Source organism: Eumetopias jubatus, unplaced genomic scaffold (genome assembly GCF_037043125.1).
Source record: "Eumetopias jubatus isolate StellerSeaLion01/CBP00866 unplaced genomic scaffold, mEumJub1_p1.0 scaffold_2, whole genome shotgun sequence".
Taxonomy (NCBI): Eukaryota; Metazoa; Chordata; class Mammalia; order Carnivora; family Otariidae; genus Eumetopias; species Eumetopias jubatus.
In genome coordinates, this window is record NW_028274808.1 from 140,256,638 (window position 1) to 140,281,078 (window position 24,441).

Genomic DNA, 24,441 nt, shown 5'->3' on the forward strand with positions numbered 1-24,441 from the left:
CAGTTTGGGAGCTGCCAAAATACTCTTTGTACAAAGTGGGTGTTACTAAAACCCACCAACAAATTTATCAACGCTCTTATTTCATGAAAGAAGCAGCTTTTGAACACCTACTAAAAGAAAAAAAAAATGTAGTCTCTGAGTAAAGGAAATCATTCCAAAGAAAGGACAGTGGGTAACTGCAAGCCAAAATCATCCTTATGCTTTCCATTTTGTCACCTATCAGTAAATACTTAAAGAACAACAACAGTTTGCAAACTGACACTTGATGAAAGACTTTCAACTTCCTAGCCTGATTCTTCTCCATTAAATGAAGTTTTTCTATTTACATCCTCGGATGTTCATTCAACAAACACTAACCAAACCTATTACTTGCTATTAAGCAAAGGAATTCAAGCTCAAATGAGGTTAAGTATATGAAAACACGATACACTGTATGTATATTGCAAAGCACCATTAAGTTATATAGTATTGTTATTACCAAAAAACACAAATATTGTAAATTAATTCCTAAAAGGGAAAAAGATTTCCCACCCACATGTTTTAATGTCTTAGTCATTTTCTATATTCATGCTGTCACAAAGGACATTTACAATTTTTAGAATGAACACTTGCCACACTTTTTCTTTAGAAAATAGTCATATTTGTGATATGGCTCATGACTCTGCCATTCTGTCTTATGAAAATTGAGAATATTACTTTTCCCTCAGATGATATCGCTCTCAAGGGAAAGTTACTAAGCTAGAAATTGCTGCTATAATTACCAGCATGCAGAATCTGAATTTTAAGGAAGACAATTTAATAGGATTTAAAATATAGGTTCAGACACAGAAAACTTTATTATTTTCGAAAGTGTTGTTGTGGAGTGCCTGGTGGCTCAATTAGTTAAGTGTCTGCCTTTGGCTCAGGTCATGATCCTGGAGTCCCAGCATGGAGTCCCGCATCAGGCTCCTTGCTCAGCAGGGAACCTGCTTCTCCCTCTGACCCTCACCCTGCTCGTGCTCTCTCTCTCTCAAATAAATAAATCTTTAAAAAAAAAAAAGTGTTGTTGTAAGATTTTCCAAGTGTTAAAATTCACTGTCAAGTATGATGATTGAGAAATAACAAGACACCAAATGTAGAAATTATATACAGTTTTATAATTTTCTTTGTTGCTTCTTAATCCACTGAAAATAATTTCAAAATATAACATTGTTAGGCATCTTCTTTGTTACCCTCTTCGGTTTCTACTTCTTTAGGCAACAATGGCTTGATCTTTAGTAACAAACCTTCACTTGTTGAAGTACGAAGGAAAGCTCGTACCACAAAAGGTCCTGGAAACAAAGACAAGAATCAACTTTTATTTTATTCCATAAACGTATGAGCAAATAGAAACAGATGACAAACCTTATAAAACTCATGTTATATTTTCCCCTTGAAAAGTACTGATATTACTGAACTAATATTTTGAATTATAAGGAATATCCTCTCATGTCTAGAGTAGAAGACAAACTAACTGTACTCTACCATATTAGAGATTTATCCTTGAAACTACATATTCTGTAATAATTCATTTCCTTCTTCCAGAAGATGACTACATAGAATTTATTTTACTGCAAAGCTGAAAGTGAAGGGAGCAGGTGATGGTATTTACATTTGATGGCAATATTCTAAATATTTATTTGAAACAGCACTGATGCTATTTCTGTGTTACCATTCAGTCAAAGTCCCTAAAAATTAAAAATCATAAGAACAATTGAGGGACATCATTTAAAATAGCAAAAAAAAAAGATGGATAGTTCAAGACGGCAGCATAAGAAGATCCTTAACTCACCTCCCACAGACACAGCAAATCTACAACTACATATGGAATAAAATCCTCAAAAAAGTCCTGAAGACTAGATAAGCAACACATCCATAAGAAAGGATAAAAGGGCTGCACTGAGACAGGCAGGAAAGTCAGACACAACACTCTCTGCAAAAACCCCATCCCAGGCAAAGTGACTGACAATCAGGAAGGATTTCAAAAATACAGAACTTTTCCCTAAGGACCAAGGGTTTTGTCTCCCACACCAGGCACCCCAACCACTGTGTCCTGTACCAGAGAGATGAGCTCCCAAAATATATGGCTTTGAAAATCAACAGAGTGCATCCAGGAGAACCACAGAACTGGAAAGAACAGAGAATTTCTTAAAGGGCTCACACACAAACTCACTCACTCCACAACCTGGTGCAAAAGAAGCAGTTTGAAAAGCCTCTAGACCGTATGTGAAGGAAACCCCCTTATTAATCTTAAAGAAACTGCTGGAAAGTAGGAACCTGCTGAGACTCTCTCTGGGGATGAAAGTGCAGGTGGATGCCATTTTTGCAATTTCATTCAACCTTGCTAATGCCAGTGCTGGCAACAGCCATGTTGGCAATCCCACTCTAACCTGCTAATGCCACTGGGCATGCTCTGCACCCCCATGCCACAGCCAAAGCACAGCTGGTGGGCAAGAGCCCCATGCACGACTACCTTGCTGTGCTGCAGCCAAACCACAACCAGCCAGGTGAGCAGCCCCACCCAAAAACGCAACCTGTTGCACAGCCAGCCAGGTGAGACCCCACCCCTGCTACCTCATTCCTACTGTGCCACAGACAGACAAGCACCCCACACCCATCCCACCAAACCCCCCACACAGCTGGCAGGTGTGTGAAGCCCACACAGGGGATTCCCCTTGAGCGTGCGGCTCCCTCCTACTTCTAAACCCCACAGAAAATCTTGTACACAGGGCCACTCTCTCAAGACTGGGAGAGGGAGCTATTTCAATACATAGAAACACACAGAATCAGGCCAAATTAGGAGATAGAGGAATATGTTCCAAATGAAAGAACACAGCAAAACCTGAGAAAAAGACCTTAATGAAATGGAGATACATAATCTACCTGATAAGTAGATCAAAGTACTAACTGTCATAAAGATGCTTACTCAGGAGAAGAATGAACGAACACAAGGAGAACTTCAACAAAAAGAGAGAAAAATATATGAACGTACCAAACAAAAAAAAAAAAAAAGAAGAAGAAAGTACCAAACAAAAATCACTGAAGAATAGAGCTGAAGAATAAAATTACTGAACTGACAACTACACGGGAGGGGGCAACAGCAGACTGGATGAAGAACAGATCAATAACCTCGAAGACACAGCAATGGACTCACCCAGACAGGGAAACAAAAAGAAAAATGAATTTTAAATAGTGAAAATAGTTTAAGGAACACATAGGACAACAACAAGCAGAATAACATTCTCATTATAGGGGTCCTGGAAGGAAAAGAAAGGGACAGAAAACTTATACAAAGAAATAATAACTGAAAACCCTAACTTGAGGAAGGAAATCGACATCCAGATCCAAGAAGGTCAGAAAGTTCCAAATAAGATGAAACCAAAGAGATTTACACCAAGACATGTTATAGTTAAAATGTCAAAAGTTAAAGAGAAAATCTTAGGGCGTCTGGGTGGCTCAGTCGTTAAGCATCTGCCTTTGGCTCAGGTCATGATCCCAGGGTCCTGGGATCAAGCCCCGCATTGGGGTCCCTGCTCAGTGGGAAGCCTGCTTCTCCCTCTCCCACTCCCCCTGTTTGTGTTCCCTCTATCACTGTGTCTCTTTCTGTAAAATAAATAAATAAAATCTTTAAAAAAAAAGAGAGAGAGAGAGAGAGAGAATCCTAAAAGCAGTAGGAAAAAAACAACTTAACACATACAAAGGAAACCCCATAAAGCTAATAGCAAATTTTTCAGAAGAAACTATGAAGGCCAAAAGTGACTGACGGGACATATTCAAGGTGTTTAAAGGAAAAAAACTTACAACCAAGAATACTCTACAAAGAAAGTTATCATTCAAAATAGAAGGAGAGATAGAGTTTTCCAGATAAGTAAAACCTAAGGGGGTTCATGATCACTAAACCAACCTTACAAGAAATGTCAAAGGAACTTCTTTAAGCTGAAAGGAAATAGTACTAATAATGACAGGAAAACATACTGAGGTAAAAATCTCACTGGAAAATATGTTGTAAAGGTAGTACATTTATTCACTTATAAAGCTAGCATGAAAGTCAAAAGACAAAAGTGGCAAAACTAAAACTATAATAATTAGTTAAGGGATACATAAAATGAAAAAAGTGTAAAATGTGACATAAAAACCACAAAATACAGAGGGTGCAATTAAAATGTAGAGTTCTGGAATAAATTTCAATTAAGTTGCTACCAATTGAAAACAGACTGCTATATACATAGAATGGTATATGTGAACCTCATGGTAACCACAAAGAGAAAAACTTATCACAAATATAAAAAGAAAATGAGAAAGGAACCTAAACATAACGCTAAAGGAAATTATCAAACCAGAAGAGAGAAAGAGAAGAAACGAAGAGGAACAGCAAGAACACTCAGAAAACAATTAACAAAATGGCAATAACTACACACCTATCAATAATTACTTTAAATGTAAATGGACTAAATCCTCAATCAAAAGACAGAGTGGCTGAATGGATTTAAAAACAAAAACAAGGGACGCCTGGGTGGCTCAGCTGGTTAAGCATTTGCCTTCAGCTCAGGTCATGATCTCAGGGTTCTGGAATCGAGTTCCGCATTAGACTCCTTGCTCAGCGGGGAGCCTGCTTCTCTCTGCCCGCCGCTCCCCCTGCTTGCACGCTCTCTCTCTCTCTCTCTCTCTCTCTGACAAATAAGTAAAATCTTTAAAACAAACAAACAAAAACAAGACTCATCTATACTCATCTTTACCCTGCCTACAAGAGACTCAGTTCAGAAGTAGGGACTGAGGGGTGACTGGGTGGCTCAGTCCGTTAAGCATCTGCCTTCGGCTCAGGTCATGATCCCGGGGTCCTGGGAGATACCAGAGACTATGGACTCTGAGAAACAAACTGAGGGTTCTAGAGGGGAGGGGGGGTGGGGGGATACGTTAGCCCGGTGAAGGGTATGAAGGAGGGCACGTATTGCATGGAGCACTGGGTGTTTTACACAAACAATGAATCATGGAACACTACATCAAAAACTAATGATGTAATGTACGGTGACTAACATAACATAATAAAAAATAAAAATAAAAAAACCAACTCTCAGTAAATTTAAGACTGAAATCATATCAAGAATCTTTTCTGACCACAATGGTATGAAACTAGAAATCAATTACAAGAAGAAGACTGGAAAAACCACAGTAACATGCTACAACAATGGGTCATCAAAGAAATAAAAGGAAAAACTTAAAAATACCTAGAGACATAAGAAAACAGAAATACAACATACAAAAATCTATGAGATGCATCAGAAGCAGTTGTAAGAGAGAATTTCATAGCAACACAGGTCTACCTCAAAAACACAAGAAAAATCTCAAACAATTTAACTTTAAAACCTAAAGGAACTACAAAACGAAGAACAAATGAAACAAAGTTAGCAGAAGGAAAGAAATAATAAAGATCTGAGTGGAAATAAATGGAAAAAAAGGAAAGAAATGAAATAGACCTAAAAGGGCAAGAGAAAAGATGGATGAAAATAAGAGCTGGTTCATTGAAAAGATAAACAAAATTGACTTACCATTAATTAGACTAAGAAAAAAAAGGGTGGCTCAAATAAATAAAATCAGAAATGAAAGAGAATTATAACTGATACCACAGAAATACAAAGAATCGCAAGAGACTACTATGAACAATTATATGCCAACAAACTGGACAAGCTAGCAAAAATCATCAAATACCTAGAAACAAACAAACTTCCAAGACTGAATCAGGAAGAACAAAAAATCTGAACAGACTGATAACAGCAAACAGACTGAATGAATCAATAATCAAAAACTTCCCAACAAACAAAAATCCAAGACCAGATGGCTTGACTGGTGAATTCTAACATTCAAGGAAGATTTAGTACCTAGCCTTCTTAAACTCTCCCAAAAAACTGAAGAGGACAGAATTCTTCCAAACTCATTTTATGAGGACAGTATCATTACCTTGATACCAAAATTAGACAACACCACCACAAAAAAAGAAGAAAATTACACGTCAATAACCCTGATGAACACATATGCAAAAATCCTCAACAAAATATTAGCAAACCAAATTCAAATATACATTAAAAGAATCATACACCATGACTAAGTGGGATTTATTCCAGGGATGAAAGGATGGTTCAACATGGGTACATCAATCAGTGTGATACAGATTAACAAAATGAAAAATAAAAATCATATGATCACCTCAATAGATGCAGAAAAAGCATCTGACAAAAGTCACATCCATTTACAACAAAGCAGTTAAAGAGAGAATATACACACCTTAACATAATAAAGGTCATATACAAACCCACAATTAATATCATACTAAATGATGAAAAGCTGGAAGCTTTTCCTCTAAGATCAGGAACAAGACAAGGATGCCCACTCTCCCCACTATTACTCAACACAGCATTGGAATACCTAGTCACAGAACTTAGACGAGAAAGAAAAAAAAAGCACCCTAATAGGAAAGGAAGATGTAAAATTGTCCCTGTTTGCAGAAGACATGATACTATATATAAAAGATAAAGACTACCCCAAAAAACTGTTAGAACCAATAAAAAAAATTCAGTAAAGTGGCAGGATACAAAATCAATATACAAAAATCAATTGTTCCTATACACTAACAACAAATTACCAGAAAGAGAAATTAAGAAAACAATCCCATTTACAATTGCATTGAAAAGAATAAAATACCTAGGAATAAATCTAATAAAGAAGGTGAAAGATTAGTATATTGGACACTGTAAGACAGTGATGAAAGAAACTGAAGATAATACAAAGAAATAGATATTCCATGCTCATGGATTAGAAGAATTAATATTAGGATGTACACATTACCCAAAGTGATCTATAAATTCAAAGCAATCCCTATCAAAATTCCAATAGTATTGCTCACAGAAATAGAACAAATAATTCCAAAATTTGTATGGAACCACAAAAGACCCTGAATAGCCAAAGCAATCTTGAGAAAGAACAAAGAAAGAGATATCAAGCTTCCTGATTTTAAACTATACTACAAAGCTACAGTAATTAAAACAGTATGGTATTGACGTAAAAAGACATATGGATTGATGGAAGAGAAGAGAGAGCCGAGAAATAAAACCATACATATATAGTCAATTAATCCACAACAAAGGAGGCAAGGATATACAATGGAGGAAGGACAGTCTCTTTAATAAATGGTGTTGGGAAAACTGAACAGTTACATGCAAAAGAGGGAAACTGAACCAATACCCCACACCACATACAAAAATTAACTCAAATAGATTAAAGACTTGAAAGTAAGACCTGAAACCATTTCTTCTAGGAAGCAGAAAACACATTTGGTAAGCTCCTCAACATTGGTCTTAGCAGGGTTTTTTTTTTTTTTTTTTGATGACTACAAAGGGCAACAATAACCAAATAAACGAATGGGCCTACATCAAACTAAAAAGCTCTGAACAGTAAACCAACAATAAAATCAAAAGGCAACCTGGTGAATAGAAGAAGGTATTTGCAAATCATATATCCAATAAGGGATTAATATCTAAAATTTGTAAAGAACTCACACAACTCAATAACCAAAAAAAAAAATCCAATTTAAAATTGGGCACAGAATCTAAATAGACATTTTCTCAAAGACGTACAAGTGGATAACAGGCACATGAAAAGAAGCTCAACATCATTAATCACAGGGAAATGCAAATCAAAACCACAATGAGTTATCACCTCACACTTGTCAGAGTGGCTATTATTAAAAATAATGGTTGGCAAGGATGTGGAGAAAAAAAGAACCCTCATGCACTGTTAGTGGGAATGTAAATTAGGGCAGACACTGGAAAAGAGAATGAGGATTCCTCAAAAAATCACCAAGAGAATGACAATATGACCCAACAATTCCACTTTTGGGTATATATCGGAAGAAAATGAACATGCTAGTTTGAAAAGATACATGCACCCCTGTGTTCCTTGCAGCATATTTACAATAGTCAAGATATGGAAACAACCTAAGTGTCCATCCATACATGAATGAATAAAGAAGATGTGGTGTATACACACGCACACATGCACACGCACACATGCACACACACACACACACACACACAATGGAATACTACTCAGGCATCTTAAAAAATGAAATCTTAGTATTTGTGACAGTAATGGACTTTGAGGATACTATACTAAGTGAAATGAGTAAGAGAGAGAAAGACAAATATCAGTGATTTCATTTTAAGTGAAATCTAAAATACAAAACAAACTAACAAAACCAAACCAAACCCAGTCTCATAGACACAGAGAACAGGGTGGTGGGTGCTAGGGGGAAGGAAGTTGGGGGAGGGGACAAAATGGGTGAAGGGAATCAAGAGGTACAAACATTCAGTTATGAAATAAATAAGCCAAGGGGATATAATGTACAGCACAGGGAATAAAGTCAGTGTTATTGTATTAACTTTGTATGGTGACAGATGGTAATTAGACTTATGGTGGTGATCAATTTGCAATGTATACAAATGTTGAATTATTACATTGTACACTTGAAACTAAAAGAATATTGTATGTTAACTACACTGCAATTTAAAAAATGGCAAAAAGAGGACACACTGCTTTTAGAGATTTGCTGTCCATCATTTCATTCCTGCCATAGTCTCAGAAGATCCTATACTGAAATCGAAGTGCTCCATGGAATATAAGAATGCATACACATACAATTACTAAGTACCATGACCATATCTATGGCACCAGAATTAACAAGTGAGCTATTTATTCACCATTGTGCTAACTGCCAAAGAAGGTAAAAAATAGCTTAGGATTATGTTTTAATTACACACTTGGTTATAAAACTAAACCAGACAGAGTCCTATCATGTTAAGTCTATAAATGAAGAGTCTACTGAGTATAATGAACCCTTTTTGGGCGGCAACCGGCCAGGAGTGAAATTCGTCTGAGGAGAGAACATGCTTGGTACATAATGCAACAGTAAGGGTCTGGCTATGTGTTCCCAGCCTATGAAACAGCTCCCACATCTCAATCAAGTTTCACTGCTCTCCATGAACCACCCTGTTTATAAGAAGCGACTCTAATGACATGATTAAAAACTTTGTTCTTTTTTAAAAATAAGTAAGATTAAAAAAGACAATTGCTAGTTGCAGTGATAAAGTGAATGGTCTAGCCAAAAAATAATTCATAAATGATTTTAGTGGTTTTTTTTTAAGTTTTTTATTTATTTATTTGACAGAGAGAGACAGCGAGAGAGGGAACACAAGCAGGGGGAGTGGGAGAGGGAGAAGCAGGCTTCCCGCGGAGCAGGGAGCCCAATGCGGGGCTCGATCCCAGAACCCTGGGATCATGACCTGAGCCGAAGGCAGACGCTGAACAACTGAGCCACCCAGGCGCCCCTGATTTTAGTTTCTATTTAACACCATTGCAAGTTTAAGGCAATCAGTTACAGCTTTCTTTCAAAGTTTATTACATTTAATGGTAGAAATAATGGAATTTACAAAGATTTCAGGATGTATTCCTTATTCATGTTAAAGAGGTCTCCTCTCCAAACAACTATAACTTGTTAATAAGGGGATCAGGAATCCTTTGGATAAATTTTATTTATTTAATCCCTGAAAATATTGCTGCTATTGGATACTGTACTTGCTATTAACTTGATTGTTTTAATATTTTACATTTTTAAAGAATCCCAGAGCTCTAGGGAAGTGTACCCCAGCAAATCACTTACCCAAACTGAGTGGTCTGTGCTTACAAACTTCACTGATGACTGCTTGCAGATTCGCAGCTATCTGGTTACTTAGCATATCCAGCTGAAATGAAAGGATATGTAACAATAATGTGAAAGTGAGAAGATAATACAACTTCTGGTAACTGTACAAGTATTTATTTTAGTGTTTTTCAAATATTCAACTAATGCAAACTATTAGGAGACGTTACTGTGAAAGACAAAAACTTCTGTAACTCTTCTTTCAGAATGCTACATTCACATGTCTTTACACGTCAAGACTTAATTACCTTATGGAACATGTCATAGCAAAGTATTTTGAAGTTGCTCTACTTGAGATTCCTTGATTTCCCAGTATTTTCCCCAGAGCACATTCTGAGGCAGAATACACCATCCCCTGATCCCTACACCCAAGGTTTTAGGGATATTTTCTTGAAGTTTTTTGCTGATTTACTTTTATTTTTTATTATTCTTTTTTTAAGATTTTATTTATTTGAGAGAGAGAGAGCACGAGCAAGGGGAGTTGGGTGAGAGGGACAAGCAGACTCCATGCTGAGAGCAGAGCCCGACGTGGTGCCCAGAGATCATGACCTGAGTTGAAGTTAGACACTTAACCAAATGAGCCACTCAGGCACCCCTGTTATTGATTTACTTTTACAGGAAACTAAGAAAATGCTTAGAAACTCATGCTTTCAGGAGTACAAAATAAGACTACTTAACCACACACATTCACATAACACATATCTGATATAGAGACATTTTCAGAATGCTATGGTAACACTCTATGCAATAACAAATATCCTGCTATTCAGTGAAAATTATAGTAAGTAAATATATAGTGAACAAGTCCTATTCAAAACCTAGCTCACAACTTTGGAAAGTCCTTATGTTTATCATTCAAATTCAATGCATGTTACTCTTCTAAAATATACCAGTTAAAATCAGTTATATTACATCCCAATGTTTAAAGGATTTTACACTTTGCCAAATGAATGAATTTTTAAAAAATTCATGTAAAACTCGTAATAGCGTAACTGGCAAAAAAAAAAAAATCACATGGTAATAGTTCAAGTTTAAGCAAGGTTTCTATTTTCCAGGGACGCTGAGACCCCTGTGAGAAATGTGCTGTGTAAGCATTAAGAGAATTCCCCATGAAAAAAAAATATTCTCATCACCACCAGACAACATTTGACACTCACTTGGACATGATGCAGTATCAAACCCTAAATGAGAAGGTTTGGACAGTATTGGAGGAATTTTCACTTAAGCTAATCCATAAGGGGGAGTTCTGAGAGGAAAAAAAAAAAATCAAGCAATGCTTAATTCACCTTCTTAAGTCCAGAGAACTTACAGCTTTAATCAAGTAGTTCACTGGCAGGAAAGGCACCTGCTATGTTAAAAAACAAAACAAAAAGTAAAACAAAAACTAATGCTATCAACATGTGTCTCCATTCATTCCTCTCTTAATTCTCCACATTAATCAAATCGTCCTTCTTTCCATTATCAACTGAAGTACCACCACAGCCCTAGGAAGTTCCTTCACCCTTTGTTAAAGACCTATAGCTACCTTAAATTTGGGAAAGTAATAGATACAAGAAAAAGCAAGATGTCCAACATATGCCTTCCCTATTTACAATTAAGTTATGCTCTACACTGTTATAATATACTGAACTAATATATCAAACAATACTTTTGTGGACTTATACTGCCTACAGTTAGCTAAAATAAGATGCTAAACACATGCACCATATACTTCCTCTGTGACTTTCATTATTAGGATGACTTCAAGGATTTCATTAAGTTCTAAAATATATAAAAATGTCTTCGAACACAGTTTACATTTTTGTCCAAATTTTAGCACCTCTAATCCTTAGTACTGTCCTCTGTTGAATTTTAAAATATTTATAACCATAGTACTTCATTTTACTTTTTAGATATTATATAAAATTATGAAAAATCTATATATTTTATGGTTTATCTAAACCATAAAATGTGATTACTTAATTGGCTACTGATGTTAATTATGGTCAAAAAAAGTATGCATGCATGAATTTTATGAAAATTTGCATAGGAAATGTATTTGGGCTGACAATAACCTAGAGATAACTCAGGAAAGCAACATTTGCAAGCTTCTGCACTTCATGGTGCTCTCATGCAATAACAATCTGTAATCTTACAAAGGTAAGGATGGACCATTTTGAGATGATCTATTATCTGTTAGATTCTCAATATCAAAGCATAAGACTTGGTACACCAAAGGAAAAAAAAAAAACTGGGATTGGTGGACCCTGAACTACGGTAAGCATCATATTTGCACATGTGCATACGTGTGCATTTGAGTATCTAATTACAGTACAAGTACATCTAATTGAGGACCTAGTTACAATACTATTTATGTTTAGCTAAAGTGACTGCCCACTACAGGACAAGATAGTTATTCCTCATTCTGTAGCAGATACGGTTTCAAGAAAAGACTACCTTACTGAATCCTACCTTCTGCTTAACATCTTTTATTATGTCAGAAATAATTCCCTAAAATGAATACCTACCATTTACGTCGATGTGGACGGAACTGGAAGGTATTATGCTAAATGAAATAAGTCAATCAGAGAAAGACAATTATCATATGGTTTCACTCAGATATGGAATATAAGAAATAGTGCAGAGGATCATAGGGGAAGGAGGGAAAACTGAATGAGAAGAAATCAGAGAGGGAGACAAATCATGAAGGACTCCTGACTCTCGGAAACAAATTGTGGGTTGTGAAAGGGGAGGTGGAAGGGGGGATGAGGCAACTGGGTGATGAGCACTAAGGAGGGCACGTGATGTGATGAGCACTGGGTGTTATACGCAACTGATGAATTACTGAACACTACTTGTGAAACTAATGATGTACTATATGTTGGCTAACTGAATTTAAATTAAAAAAAAAAAAAGAAAAAAGAAACAATTCCCTAAACAGACTAGATGGAAGACTTACCAAAGATGTTTGGGTGGAGGCTCAGTGAATACAGATGAACTCTGTCTCTCTTCACTTTAACTCTCAGATTTTCCTCTTTCCATGCAATTCCTAACCTTTGTCTTCAGTTTTTACAATTATGAGAAAACTAAAAGTTAGTGGTTCCTGACCATTTTTTCATCCCCTTGAAATGCTGATGTATGCAAAGAAAATTGTAGTCATGAGTGTCTAACACAAGTATTCTTTTTTTTCCCCAAGTTTTTATTTAAATTTCATTTAGTTAATATACAGTATAATACTAGTTTCAGGTGTAGAATTTAGTGATTCATCACTTATATACAATACCCACTGCTCATCTCAACAGGTGCCCTCCTTGATCCCCATCACCCATTTAACCCATCCCCCCACCCACCCCCTCTCCAGCAATCCTCAATTTGTTCTCTATAGTTAAGAGTCTGTAGGGGCATCTGGGTGGCAGTTTGCTAAGTATCCAACTCTTGGTTTCAGCTCAGGTGTGATCATGGGGTTGTGAGACTGAGCCCTGCATTGGACTCCAAGTTCAGCATGGAGTCTGCTTGAGATTTTTCTCTCTCTCTCTCTTTGCCCCTCCTGCTGTGCTCTCTCTCTCTAAAATAAATAAATCTTTTTTTTAAAGAGTCTGTTTTCTGGTTTGCCTCTTTTTTTACTCCTATGTTCATCTGTTTGTTTCTTAAATTCCACATGAGTGAAATCATGTTATTTGTCTTTCTCTGATTTATTTCACTTAACATAATACTATTCTCTAGCTCCATCTACATCACTGCAAATGGCAAGATTTCATTCTTTTTTATGGCTGAGTAATATTCCACTGTATATATTTACCATACCTTCTTTATCCATTCATCAGTCAATGGACATTTGGCCTCTTTCCATAATTTGGCTGTTGTTGATAATGCTCCTATAAACATTAGGATGCATATACCCTTTTGAATCAGTATCTCTGTACCCTTTGAGTAAATACCTAGTAGTGTAATGCTGGATGGTAGAGTAGTTTATTTTCAACTTTCTGAGGAACCACCATACTGTTTTCCAGAGTAGCTGCACCAGTTTGCATTTCCACCAACAGTGTAAGAGGGTTCCCCTTTCTCCACATCCTTGCAACATCTGTTGTTTCCTGCCATTAATTTTAGCCATTCTGATAGCTGTGAGGTGATATTGTGGTTTTGATTTGTATATCCCTAATGATGAGTGATGCTTAGCATCTTCTCATGTGTCTGTTAGCCATCTGTATGTTGTCTTTGGAGAAATGTCTATTCGTGTCTTCTGCCCATTTTTTAACTGGAGTATTTGTTTTTTGGGTGTTGCGTTTTATAAGTTCTTTATATATTTTGGATATTAACCCATTATCAGATATGTCACTTGCAAATATCTTCTCCCATTCTGAAGGTTGCCTTTTAGTTTTGTCTTTTCCTTCACTGCACAGAAGCTTTTTATCTTGAAAAAGGCCCAAGAGTTTATTTTTGCTTTTGTTTCCCTTGCCTCAGGAGATGTATTAGATCCCTGGCCATGACCTTTTCTTGTTCTTTCTTTTGAGATGAATTCCTCTGTCTTGGCATCTTGTCTAGGTTTCTGTCTTCTGGGTGTTAGGACAGCCTGTTAATGTTTCCTGAACCTGAGAGTAATACTGTCCAGGGCCTGGCACTTCGGGAAGTGTCTCTGGTGTGTGCTGCGTGCACCCTGCTGCTGTGTTTTGGCTGCTCTATCCCTCAGGTCAGGCCTCTGCAGAATTTCTCCTTGCCTGCAGTGGGGAGTGTTTGGACCTTGACCAGAGTGTGGTGAGTTTTAATGAGGTATGCTCTGGTCAACTTGCTAAAAGAGGCCTGATGCTATTTCCACTAGAACTGAAGCTTTGCAGAACTCTGGTCAGCAGACATGGTGTATGTGGGGGTTTGTGCTGGTCTTTTGGGGTAAGGGCCCGCTGCCCTGGTCCTTAGGCACACTTGCCCTAAAACAGTACCAGTGGAGCATGGAGATGGAGGCGGGGGCGGGGGGGGGGGGAACGACACTTGGTGTAGGCAGGTTATGCAGCCAGTGTTGGCACTGTGCTGTTTACTGAAGTTGGTTTATGCCAAGGGGCAGAGGAAGGAAATGGCACCAGCCTGCTCCTCTGTCCCTGGAGAGAGGAGTCTGTACTTGCTACTCTCAGGGAAGCATTTTCGGAGGAGCGAATAATTCCCCTCGTGTGTCACAGGCATTTTTCAGATTACTGATTTCACATTGCCTGTCTCTGGACTGCTGGCCTGCCTGGAGCAGCACAGCACATCTTGGGCTCTAATCTTACCAGGCCTGCTGACTTTTAAAATTCCAAACTTCAGAGACTGGTGTGACAGGGACCTGTGCTGGTCTTCTGGGAAAGGGTCTCACTGCGCTGGGACTGATGCAGGTTTGTCCAGAAGAGCAGTGGCACCAGACTGCAGGGGCATGGGATTTGGAGCAAGCAGGCTAAACAGGGGTGTCCCAGTTAGCCGCCCTCAGCAGGTGTCTCTACACCTCTGCTGAGGGGCAGGGGAGGGAAATGGCACCCACCAGTTCTTTTGTCCATAGAGAGGCCATGCCACCTCTCACGGATGTGCCTCAAAAAGTACAAAGTCCCTCCCCACACCGCTCAGGCGATTCTCAGATAGCCTAATTCTCAGATAGTCTGCACCAGAGCTGTTGGCGGGCCGCCACTCCAGAAGTAGGACAGTATCCTCAGGTCTCTATCACAGCCCAGCCGGGGAGCCTCTGAAACTCCGGTCTTTGAGCCCCGCCAGTTGCGAAAACTCACAAAATTCAGCCCCTCTCCTTTTCCCAGACAATGGCTTTGGGGAAGTGGTCTCCCTGTGCTTATCCCTGTGTGCTCCACTCTCTTGCCTTTCTCTGCCACCACGGCTCCGTTCCCTCCCCTGTACCTGCAATCCATGTCTCCCCCAAGGCACATCTCAGCACTTCCTACCTTCCTTGAAGGGGCCTCCTCTCTCCCTCTAGCTGTGCGGTCTGTTCTCTCAGTCCGCACACTGATTTCCTGAGTACTCAGAATGATTTGATAGTTATCTAGCTGTGTTCGAGGGACAAGGCAAGCCTAGGGTCCTCCTACTACACCACCATTTTAGCTCACCCCCTCTAAGGCAATGATTCTTAAACTTCCTTTCAGTTATCAAACCTCACTCCAGAAAACTGCACACAGGCACATAAAAAAATTAGCCTATGCTTTCAGGGTCTTCATGGATTCTCTGATTAAAAGAAAGGGGAAAAGAGAAGAAAGGCTTCTGAGGAAAGTGTGTCAGTTAAAAGGAATCTCTAGTCACACTTGGAGAACTGCTAGACAAAAGGTTAAGTCTTAAAATATTTTGGAGGACTAAGGACTACAGTGTAGAAAAAGGATCTGACTTAATTTTTCACCTTTTACAGGGGAATAAAACTAAGAAAGAAACAAACAACGACAACAAGCAATGTTCACATGATTTTTTAACAATCACATGATCCTCCCCAAAGTGGTCAGCTGCTGTCACTGAAATGTTCTGATAGCCCATAGATGAATGAGCATCTCTAACTGGAGACTGCTCCTTTGGCAAGCACTTGTTAGAACATCTGATCTCCAAAATCTCTTCAAATGCAATGTTCTAAGATTAAATAAAGGATGGCCTGGCATATAGTTTCTGCAGATGGGCCAATGGTCTTAATCACCATGACTCCTAACAGTCACAACCAAGAAAAGGGAAGATAATCTGCGTGCCTCCTATACAACATTAAGGAAAGTAATAATAAGAATAATTGATTGAATGAGCAGCTCTATTTATTGAGTAAATACTCTGTGCCAAGCTCTATTCTAAGCATTATGTAAATATTCTCGTTAATTTCTCCCAAGAATCCTTTGAGATAGGAACTACTGCAATTCTTTTTTTACCATTAGAAACTGAGACTTGGAAAACTTTGTAACTTATCCAAGGGCACACACCCCTGGTAAGGAGCAGCTCAGCAGCTGTGTGCATGAGCTCTAACTAAAGGCAGAGACTCTAAGCCTGGACAGTTTTAACCCTTATGGAAAATGAAGTATCAGTTGCCTGGAAAACACAAATGAGTTTGTTATAAACATAGGGTAGAAAAAGAGGAAACTAAGTGAAATGCTTAATGGAAAAGAAGATACATTTAGGTGGGAAAAATATGAATTTTTCTCTCTACCAAATGAATCCTTTACTACCTTCCAAGCTTTTAGGTGGTACCACATAATTCAGCAACCCTTTTTTGGCTCCCATTCTATCCATCATCATGCTGGGACCTAGGAACAAACGATGAATAAGATACAAACCTTGCCCTCAAGAAACTTACAAACTGGTAACTAAAATACAACATCACAGGTGCCACTCTAACTATATGAACAACGTAGCAGCAAGGCACAGAGGAAGAAGTGATTGACTTTGACAGAGAAGGCTACGCTAAGAAGGGGACATGTGAGTCTTAAAGATTAACTGAGTCTTAAAGGATGAAGAATTTTCGGGGACAATGAGGATCTTCCAGGCAGAAGGTGCAGCACGAGATAATGTGATAACAAGGTAGAACAGGTGACCATAACGTGGCTCGCTATATCTAGGCCCAGCATTGCAAACTCAAATGCCTACAGCGGCCAGAGCATGTGATGTGTAGGATTGAGGAGGACTAGGTTTGGGTGCAATATGGCTACAACACCTGTGTGACGCAGGCTGTGCAGAAGTGGACAGCACCACTCCATATGGGGGAGGCAGGAAGCTGCTCAGCACTAATAGACTGTTACACTGGGAGCTGTGGGGCCAGGGTTAACAGAATTCCTGACTTGTCAAGAACTAGAAATCTGAATTTCTTTGTGATATCATCTAGTTGTTTTTTTTTTTTAAGTTTTTATTTATTTATTCGACAGAGAGAGTGAGAGAGTACATGCAGGCAGAAGGAGTAGAGGGAGAGAGAGAAGCAGGCCTCCCGCCGAGCAGGGAGCCCAACGTGGGGCTCGATCCCAGGACCCTGAGACCATGACCCGAGCCGAAGGCAGACACCCAACCATCTGAGGCACCCAGGCGCCCCGATATCATCTAGTTTTTAAATGCTGATTCAAGAAAACAAAACAAAACCACTATAGGGACCCAATAAGTATGGGGACCAAATTCAGCCTGTAAGCTGCCAAGCTTCAGCCTGAATCACTGAAAATAGCAAGAAATACTGAATTTGAACTTGACATAGTGATTGGCGACTACAGAAAGATTTGAATGTAAAGCTAAAGATTTTATTTAGAACTGCAAGCAGTGAGAAACTAATGTTTCTCGGCAGACAAATGGTATATCTGATCTAGGTTTTAGGAAGAATTCCACAGGAAGGGGGTAAAACAGGAACTGGCAAACTTTCTCTATAAATGGTCAGACAGCAAGTATTTTGGGCTTTGCAGGCCAAACAGTCTGTGTTGCAACTACTCAACTCTGCCCTTTTAGCACAAAAGGACAATACATGAAAGAATGAATGCAACTGCGTTCCAATGAAACTTGCCTTACAAAAACAGGTAAAGAGCTAGAAATGGTTCCCAGGCCAGCTTGCTGGAAGACAGACTGAAGGATGTTTGAGGAAATGAATGGGCAAAAACAGCCATTAACTTTTGCCAGATCAAAAAAGATTGTTTTGTTAACAGAAAGCTTTGTTAGGTGCTGAGAGACTTTTGCTATGTATCTACCTACTATGCAGATGAAGCAAAAAAAAAAAAAAAAAAATGTTTTGTCAGGCTAAGTATTGCATTGCCATTTAAAATAACAGGAGGAAAAATGCTTAGCAACTGTTTTAACAGCTGTCCTAAGCTTAGATATGTGTTTGGAAGAAGATGTTGTATGGGACTTTTCTGGAAGCTTCTTCAGGACTGATGATTAAGTCCTAAATCTGAAAGCAAAAAAAGGCATGTAGTACCCTATACTCTAAAGAAAGATGCCAACAATTAAAGGAGCCAAAAAGGTCCTATTATAATCAACATCCACCTGAGTAGAAGCAGGCCAAGTGAGGAGGCAAGGCTTCAAGCAGCTACTCTGCAGAGATAGGGGGCACCTGTCAGGAGGGGAGACTAGCTGGCTGAACATGTGCTATGAAGGACATCAAGCCAATAAAGGGCTAGCCAGAGAAGTAGCAATAATCAATGTGGGGACAAGAAATATAGGTAAGCAGAGGCATGTGCCTCTTCTCCCTTATTTCCTCCATCAGGCCTCTACCCCAGAGGAGTCAAGCCTGGGAAGGCGACTGGGGCAAGGTATTTTAGAACTGAATCAAGTCACTTCATGTCTACAGTGGGAGGAGGTGTGAGTGAAAACTTAATAAAGCCCTCCTCACTTCAGATCACATGGGCCATAAAAGCCTGGTTCCAAACTGGGCAAGGGAAATCTTTGCCTAGGAGATTAGGGTCCTGAACTGGATCAGACTGCACTTTTAATTACTGGCAGTTACTGGAATTGTGAGATCTATCTCACATGCCAGAGAAGGGAACAGAGAAAGGAAAAAGTACACGTGGCACAGCTAGAATCAGAGAGCGGAGAAAACCATTCCATGTTTGGATCCCACTAAATTCAGACTTTTCAAAAAAGAGTTACACATTTATACACAGAACTGTATTTCTGTACATATAAAAGACATGCACTTATGTTCACAGCAATGATATATATGATGAGAGATACCAGAAACAGTCTAAATGCCCAAGAAAAGGAATAAGGTTGAATATATTATGAGATATCTACATGACATTACAATATAGCTATTAAAGTTATATCTTGCAAGAATTTTAGTAATTTGGAAAAGTATTCAAGAAACAGTATTTAAGGAAAAAGAGAATACAAAAGTTAACATATAGTATGATAGCAACGTTACCAAACACAATCTCTGAATGAATTTTATTTTCTTATGCTATTTAATATTTTTCAAATATTTTCTTATGTACTTGTTAATAAAAAAATTAGTTTCAGTTTAGCATTTAAAATTACAAAGCCAGGCCTTTATGATGCTACAAATTACAAGGCATACTTTACTTCTTCATGTTTTTTTGAAATGAGACTCATTCATAGTGATAGTGGAGGAAAGAGCGAAACCCCCACCCTCACCACCACCACAGCTGCAACAGGCTAATTATGTTGTTACAGCTTAGATAATTTTTAATTATATTTTCAATATTAAAAGGCAGTTACATTGGCCTTTTTTAGGTGTACAGTTCCATGAATTTTAACTCACACATACATTTGAGGAACCACCACAATATATGATAAACAACCAAAATAACTTCATTTGATCTCTCTTAGCCACTCCTAAGCCTTGCAACCTTTGGTGTCACTATAGTGTTGTCTTCCCAAAAATGTCATACAAATGGAGTAACAGTATGTAACCTTTTTTTCTTTCCTTTGTAATTTTTTTAAAAATGTGGTAGGTAAAATATACACAGCACAAAATTTACCATTTTAACTGTTTTGAAGTATGCGGTTCAGTGGCATTAAGTACATTCTCATTGTTGTGCTATTCTCAACACCATCCATCCATCTCCAGAACTTCTTCCATCTTCCTCGTCTAAAACCGTACCCGTTGAACGATAATTCTCCATTCTCCCCTTCCCCCAGGCCCTGGCAACCACCATTCTACTGTCTGTCTCTATGAAAACGACTGCTCTAGGTACCCCAAACAAGTGGAATCATAGAGTATTTATCCTTTGTCAACTGGTTTACTTCATTTAGCATGTCGTCATGGTTCATACATGTTATATATAGCATGTGTCAGAATCTCCTTCCTTTTTAAGACTGAATAATATTCCATTGTACAGACAGGCATACCTCGTTTTCTTGAGCTTCACTTTACCGTACTTCACAGATACTGTGTTTTTCACAAATTGAAGGTTTGTGGCAACCTTCTATTGAACAAGTCTACTGGCACCATTTTCCCAACAGCATTTGCTCAATTCATCTCTCTGTCATATTTTGGTAATTCTCACAATATTTCAAACTTTTTCACTATTTTTTTTGTTATTTCAAACTTTTTTACTATTATATTTGTTATAGAGTCAATCGATACAGCAAACTTCACTGCTGCCTGATTTTAAGAAATTTCCACAGCCACCTCACCTTTAGCAACCACTGCCCTGATCAGTCAGCAGCCGTCAACATCAAGGCAAGACCCTCTATCAGCAAAAAGATTACAACTCACTGAAAGCTCAGATGATGGCTAGGCTTTCTTAGCAATAAAGTAATTTTTAATTAAGGTATGTACATTGTTCTCTTAGACATAATACTATTTCACACTTTAAAGGACTACAGTATAGTATAAACATAACTCTCATATGCAGTAGGAAATCAAAAAATTCATTTGACTCACTTGACTGCAGTATTTACTTTATTGCAGTGGTCTAGAACTGAACCTGCAGTATCGCCAAAGTACGCCTGAATATATGTTTTGTTTATCCATTCATCTGTCATGGACAATTGGGGTACTTCCACTTTTTGGCTATTTGAATAATGCTGCTATGAACATGGCTGTACATACACCTGTTTGAGTTCCTGCTTTCAATTCTTTGGGGTATATTATCTATAACTAGAATCTATGGATCTATGATAATTCTCTATTTAATTTTTTGAGGAACTGTCATGTCATTTCCCACAGCAACTGCACCATTTTATATCCCCACCACCAATGCACAAGGGTCCCAATTTCTCTGTATCCTCGCCAACACTTATTTCTGTTTGTTTTTTTTTATAATAGCCATCCCAGTAAGTATGAAGCAGCATCTCATTTTGGTTTTAATTTGCATTTTCCTGTTGGCTAATGATGCTCAGCCTCTTTTCATGTCTTTATTGGCCATTTGTATATCTTATTTGAGAAATGTGTATTGAGACCCTTTGCTCATTTTTGAATTATTTATCATTTTATTATTGAGTTACAGGGGTCCCCCCACTAATGTTCCAAGACCCCCAGTGGATGCCTGAAACTACAGATAGTATCAAACCTCTATACTATGTTTTCTCCTATACATACATGTCTATGATAAAGTTTAACTTATAAATTAGGCACAGTAAAAAATGAAAAATAATAAAATAGAATAATTATAATAATATACTGCAATAAAAGTTACATGAATGTGGTCTCTCAAAATATCTTACTATACTATGCTCACCCTTCTTGTGATGATGTGATATGATAAAATGCCTAATGGTAGGGCACTTGGGTGGCTCAGTCAGCTAAGTGTCTGACTCTTGATTTTGGCTCAGGTCATGATCTCAGGGTTGTGAGATCAAACCCTGCGCCAAGCTCCACGCTCAGCGGAGAGTTTGCTTGAGAGTCTCTCTCTCTCCCTCTCCCTCTGCTTCTCCCCACGGCCTGCTGTCTCTCTCTGAAATAAATAAATCTTTTTTAAAAATGTCTACATGGTGAGATGAAGTGAGGTGAGTGACACGGACATTGTGACATAGTGTTAGACTGTTACTGACCTCCTGACAAGGCATCAGGAGGACCATCTACTTCCAGACCACAGTTGACTGTGGGGAACTGAAACTGTGGAAAGTGACACCACAGATAAGGGGGGACTACTGTATAAGAGTTCTTCATATATTCTAGATACAAGTCTCTTACCATATATATATGATTTGCAGATATTTTCTGCCATTCAGTTGGTTGCCTTTTTACTCTGCTGATAGTGATCTTAGATGCACAAAAGTTTTGAATTTTGATGAAGTCCCATTTATTTCTTCTGTTGCCTGTGCTTTTGGTGTCAGTGTGTAACCTTTTGAGACTACTTTCACTTGGGTTATAGAATGTAACCTTTTTGAGATTCACTTAAGTTGTTCTATCAACAGTTCATACCCTTTTTGTCACTGAGTAGTATTCCATTGTATGATATACCAGATGGGGTTTTTTAATCCATTCATATATAGAAGGACAACTGAGTTTTTTCCAGCTTTTGATGCTTTTCAATACAGTTCCTATAAACATGTGTTGAGATATTTGTGTGAATGTAAGTTCTGATTTCACTTTAAATGTTTCAACTCTAAGGGCAGCTGGGTGGCTCAGTCAGTTAAGCATCTGACTCTTTAGGGTCATGAGTCCAAGCCCCGCATTGGGCTTCCTCTCCTTCTGGGACATCAATAATAGGAAAGTTACATCTTTGTTATTGGCCCATAGGACCCTAAGGCTTTCTCTTTTTTTTCCAGTCTTTTGCCTTTGCTTTTCAGATTGGATAATTCCTATGATCTTTCTTTCTTTCCTCTGTCATCTCCATTAATTTCATCTCCAGTAGTTCATAAATAATTTTTATGAGGTCCCTTTCCCAGGTTCCCTCCTCTCCTTGATCTTCCCAGTGTTTCTGGTTCCCTAAGGCCCTCCTTTTGGAACCCTGGCCAGAAAGCTGGGGCTTTATTTACCCCATTTTGCCACTTACTCTCTGTAACTGTTCCTGCATTGGGGGCCAACTGACAGGACAGAGAAAAGAAGCAAAGACAGTATGCCCCCACTCTTGTGACCACAGATCCTCCAGTCAGAAATAAGGTTCCCCCTTCTCAAATTTTAGATAACCTGTACCCTTTCCTGCTCCAATTGTCCCCACTAGGATCCATGATCTCTACTTCTCAAACCTGAAGTAAAGGGCTTCTCCTGAAGCTCTCTCTGCCTGTGCCAATGTCCACGTCCCAGTTTCAGACTATGGTGAGACCAGCTCATGTGACAACACAAGGAGAAAAATGGCAAACTCACCACCAGTGGTGGTACTTCAAATTCTGGTCTTCTGTAATTTACCTGTTACTATTTACTTTTCAGAGTCTTCATTTTTTTTTTAAGATTTTATTTATTCATTTGAGAAAGAGAGAGCATGAGCAGGGGGAGAGGCAGAAGCAGGCTCCCTGCTAAGCCAGGAGCCCTATGGGGGACTCACTCCCAGGACCCCGGGACCATGACCCGAGCCGAAGGCAGACGTTTAACCATCTGAGCCACCCAGGCTCCCCTTTTCAGAGTCTTCAAATAGCTACTCCAGGCATTCTGTCCAGGTTTTATAATAGCTGCATTCAGTGCGAGAGACAGGTTGTCATGTGATTACACCATATCACCTGGAACCAGATCTTCAGTCTTATGTGTTATGTATTTATATTTCAGGATTGGCAAACTTTTTCTGCAAAGACCCAGATGATAAATATTATAGGCTTTTAAGGCCACATACGATTTTTGCTGCATATTCCTTTTTTTCACAACCCTTCAAAAGATCATTCTAAGCTCACAAGTGGTACAAAAACAGACTCGCAGAGACACTGTTTGCCAACTGCTGTATCAGAATACATTATTTGTCTCCAAATATATAAAAATTCATGCAAAAGACAAGTTGTGGTATGAGTTATGCTTTACATCACTTTAACAAGTTCCTAACTTTCAGGGCCCCTGGGTGGCTCAGTCAGTTAAGCATCTGCCTTCAGTTCAGGTCATGATCTCAGGGTCCTGGGGTCGAGCCCCATGTCGGGCTCCCTGCTCAGTGAGGAGTCTGCTTGTCCCTCTCTCTCTGCCCCAGACTGCCTCACTTGTGCTCTCTCTCTGTCTCAAATAAATTAAAATTAAAAAGAAAAATTCCTATGTTTACCAAAATCTAAATGGGGGGAAGGAGGGAAGGAGGGTGCTCTCAGGCAACAGCACCTTTCATCATTGCTTATGCTAAAGCTTTTTGGAAAATACTTAATTTTGTGTTTCTATTTAATATATTTAATTCATAATAGGGTCTTACTGGTGTTTTATG

General features: G+C 38.6%; 1 protein-coding gene across 3 annotated transcripts in view; it reads right to left on the reverse strand.

Moving 5' to 3' along the window:
• Nucleotides 1-1,153: 1,153 nt before the first annotated feature.
• Nucleotides 1,154-24,441, reverse strand: part of MRPL1 (mitochondrial ribosomal protein L1) — a 143,220-nt gene continuing 119,932 nt past the window's right edge. For all 3 annotated transcript variants that reach the window (XM_028100753.2, XM_028100752.2, XM_028100751.2), the window contains 2 exons: nt 9,728-9,809; nt 1,154-1,310 (listed from right to left, as the gene is read on the reverse strand). In XM_028100753.2, the coding sequence (XP_027956554.1) occupies nt 1,192-1,310; nt 9,728-9,809 (201 nt within the window). In that variant the 3' untranslated portion in view covers nt 1,154-1,191. The remainder of the gene's footprint in view (nt 1,311-9,727; nt 9,810-24,441) is intronic.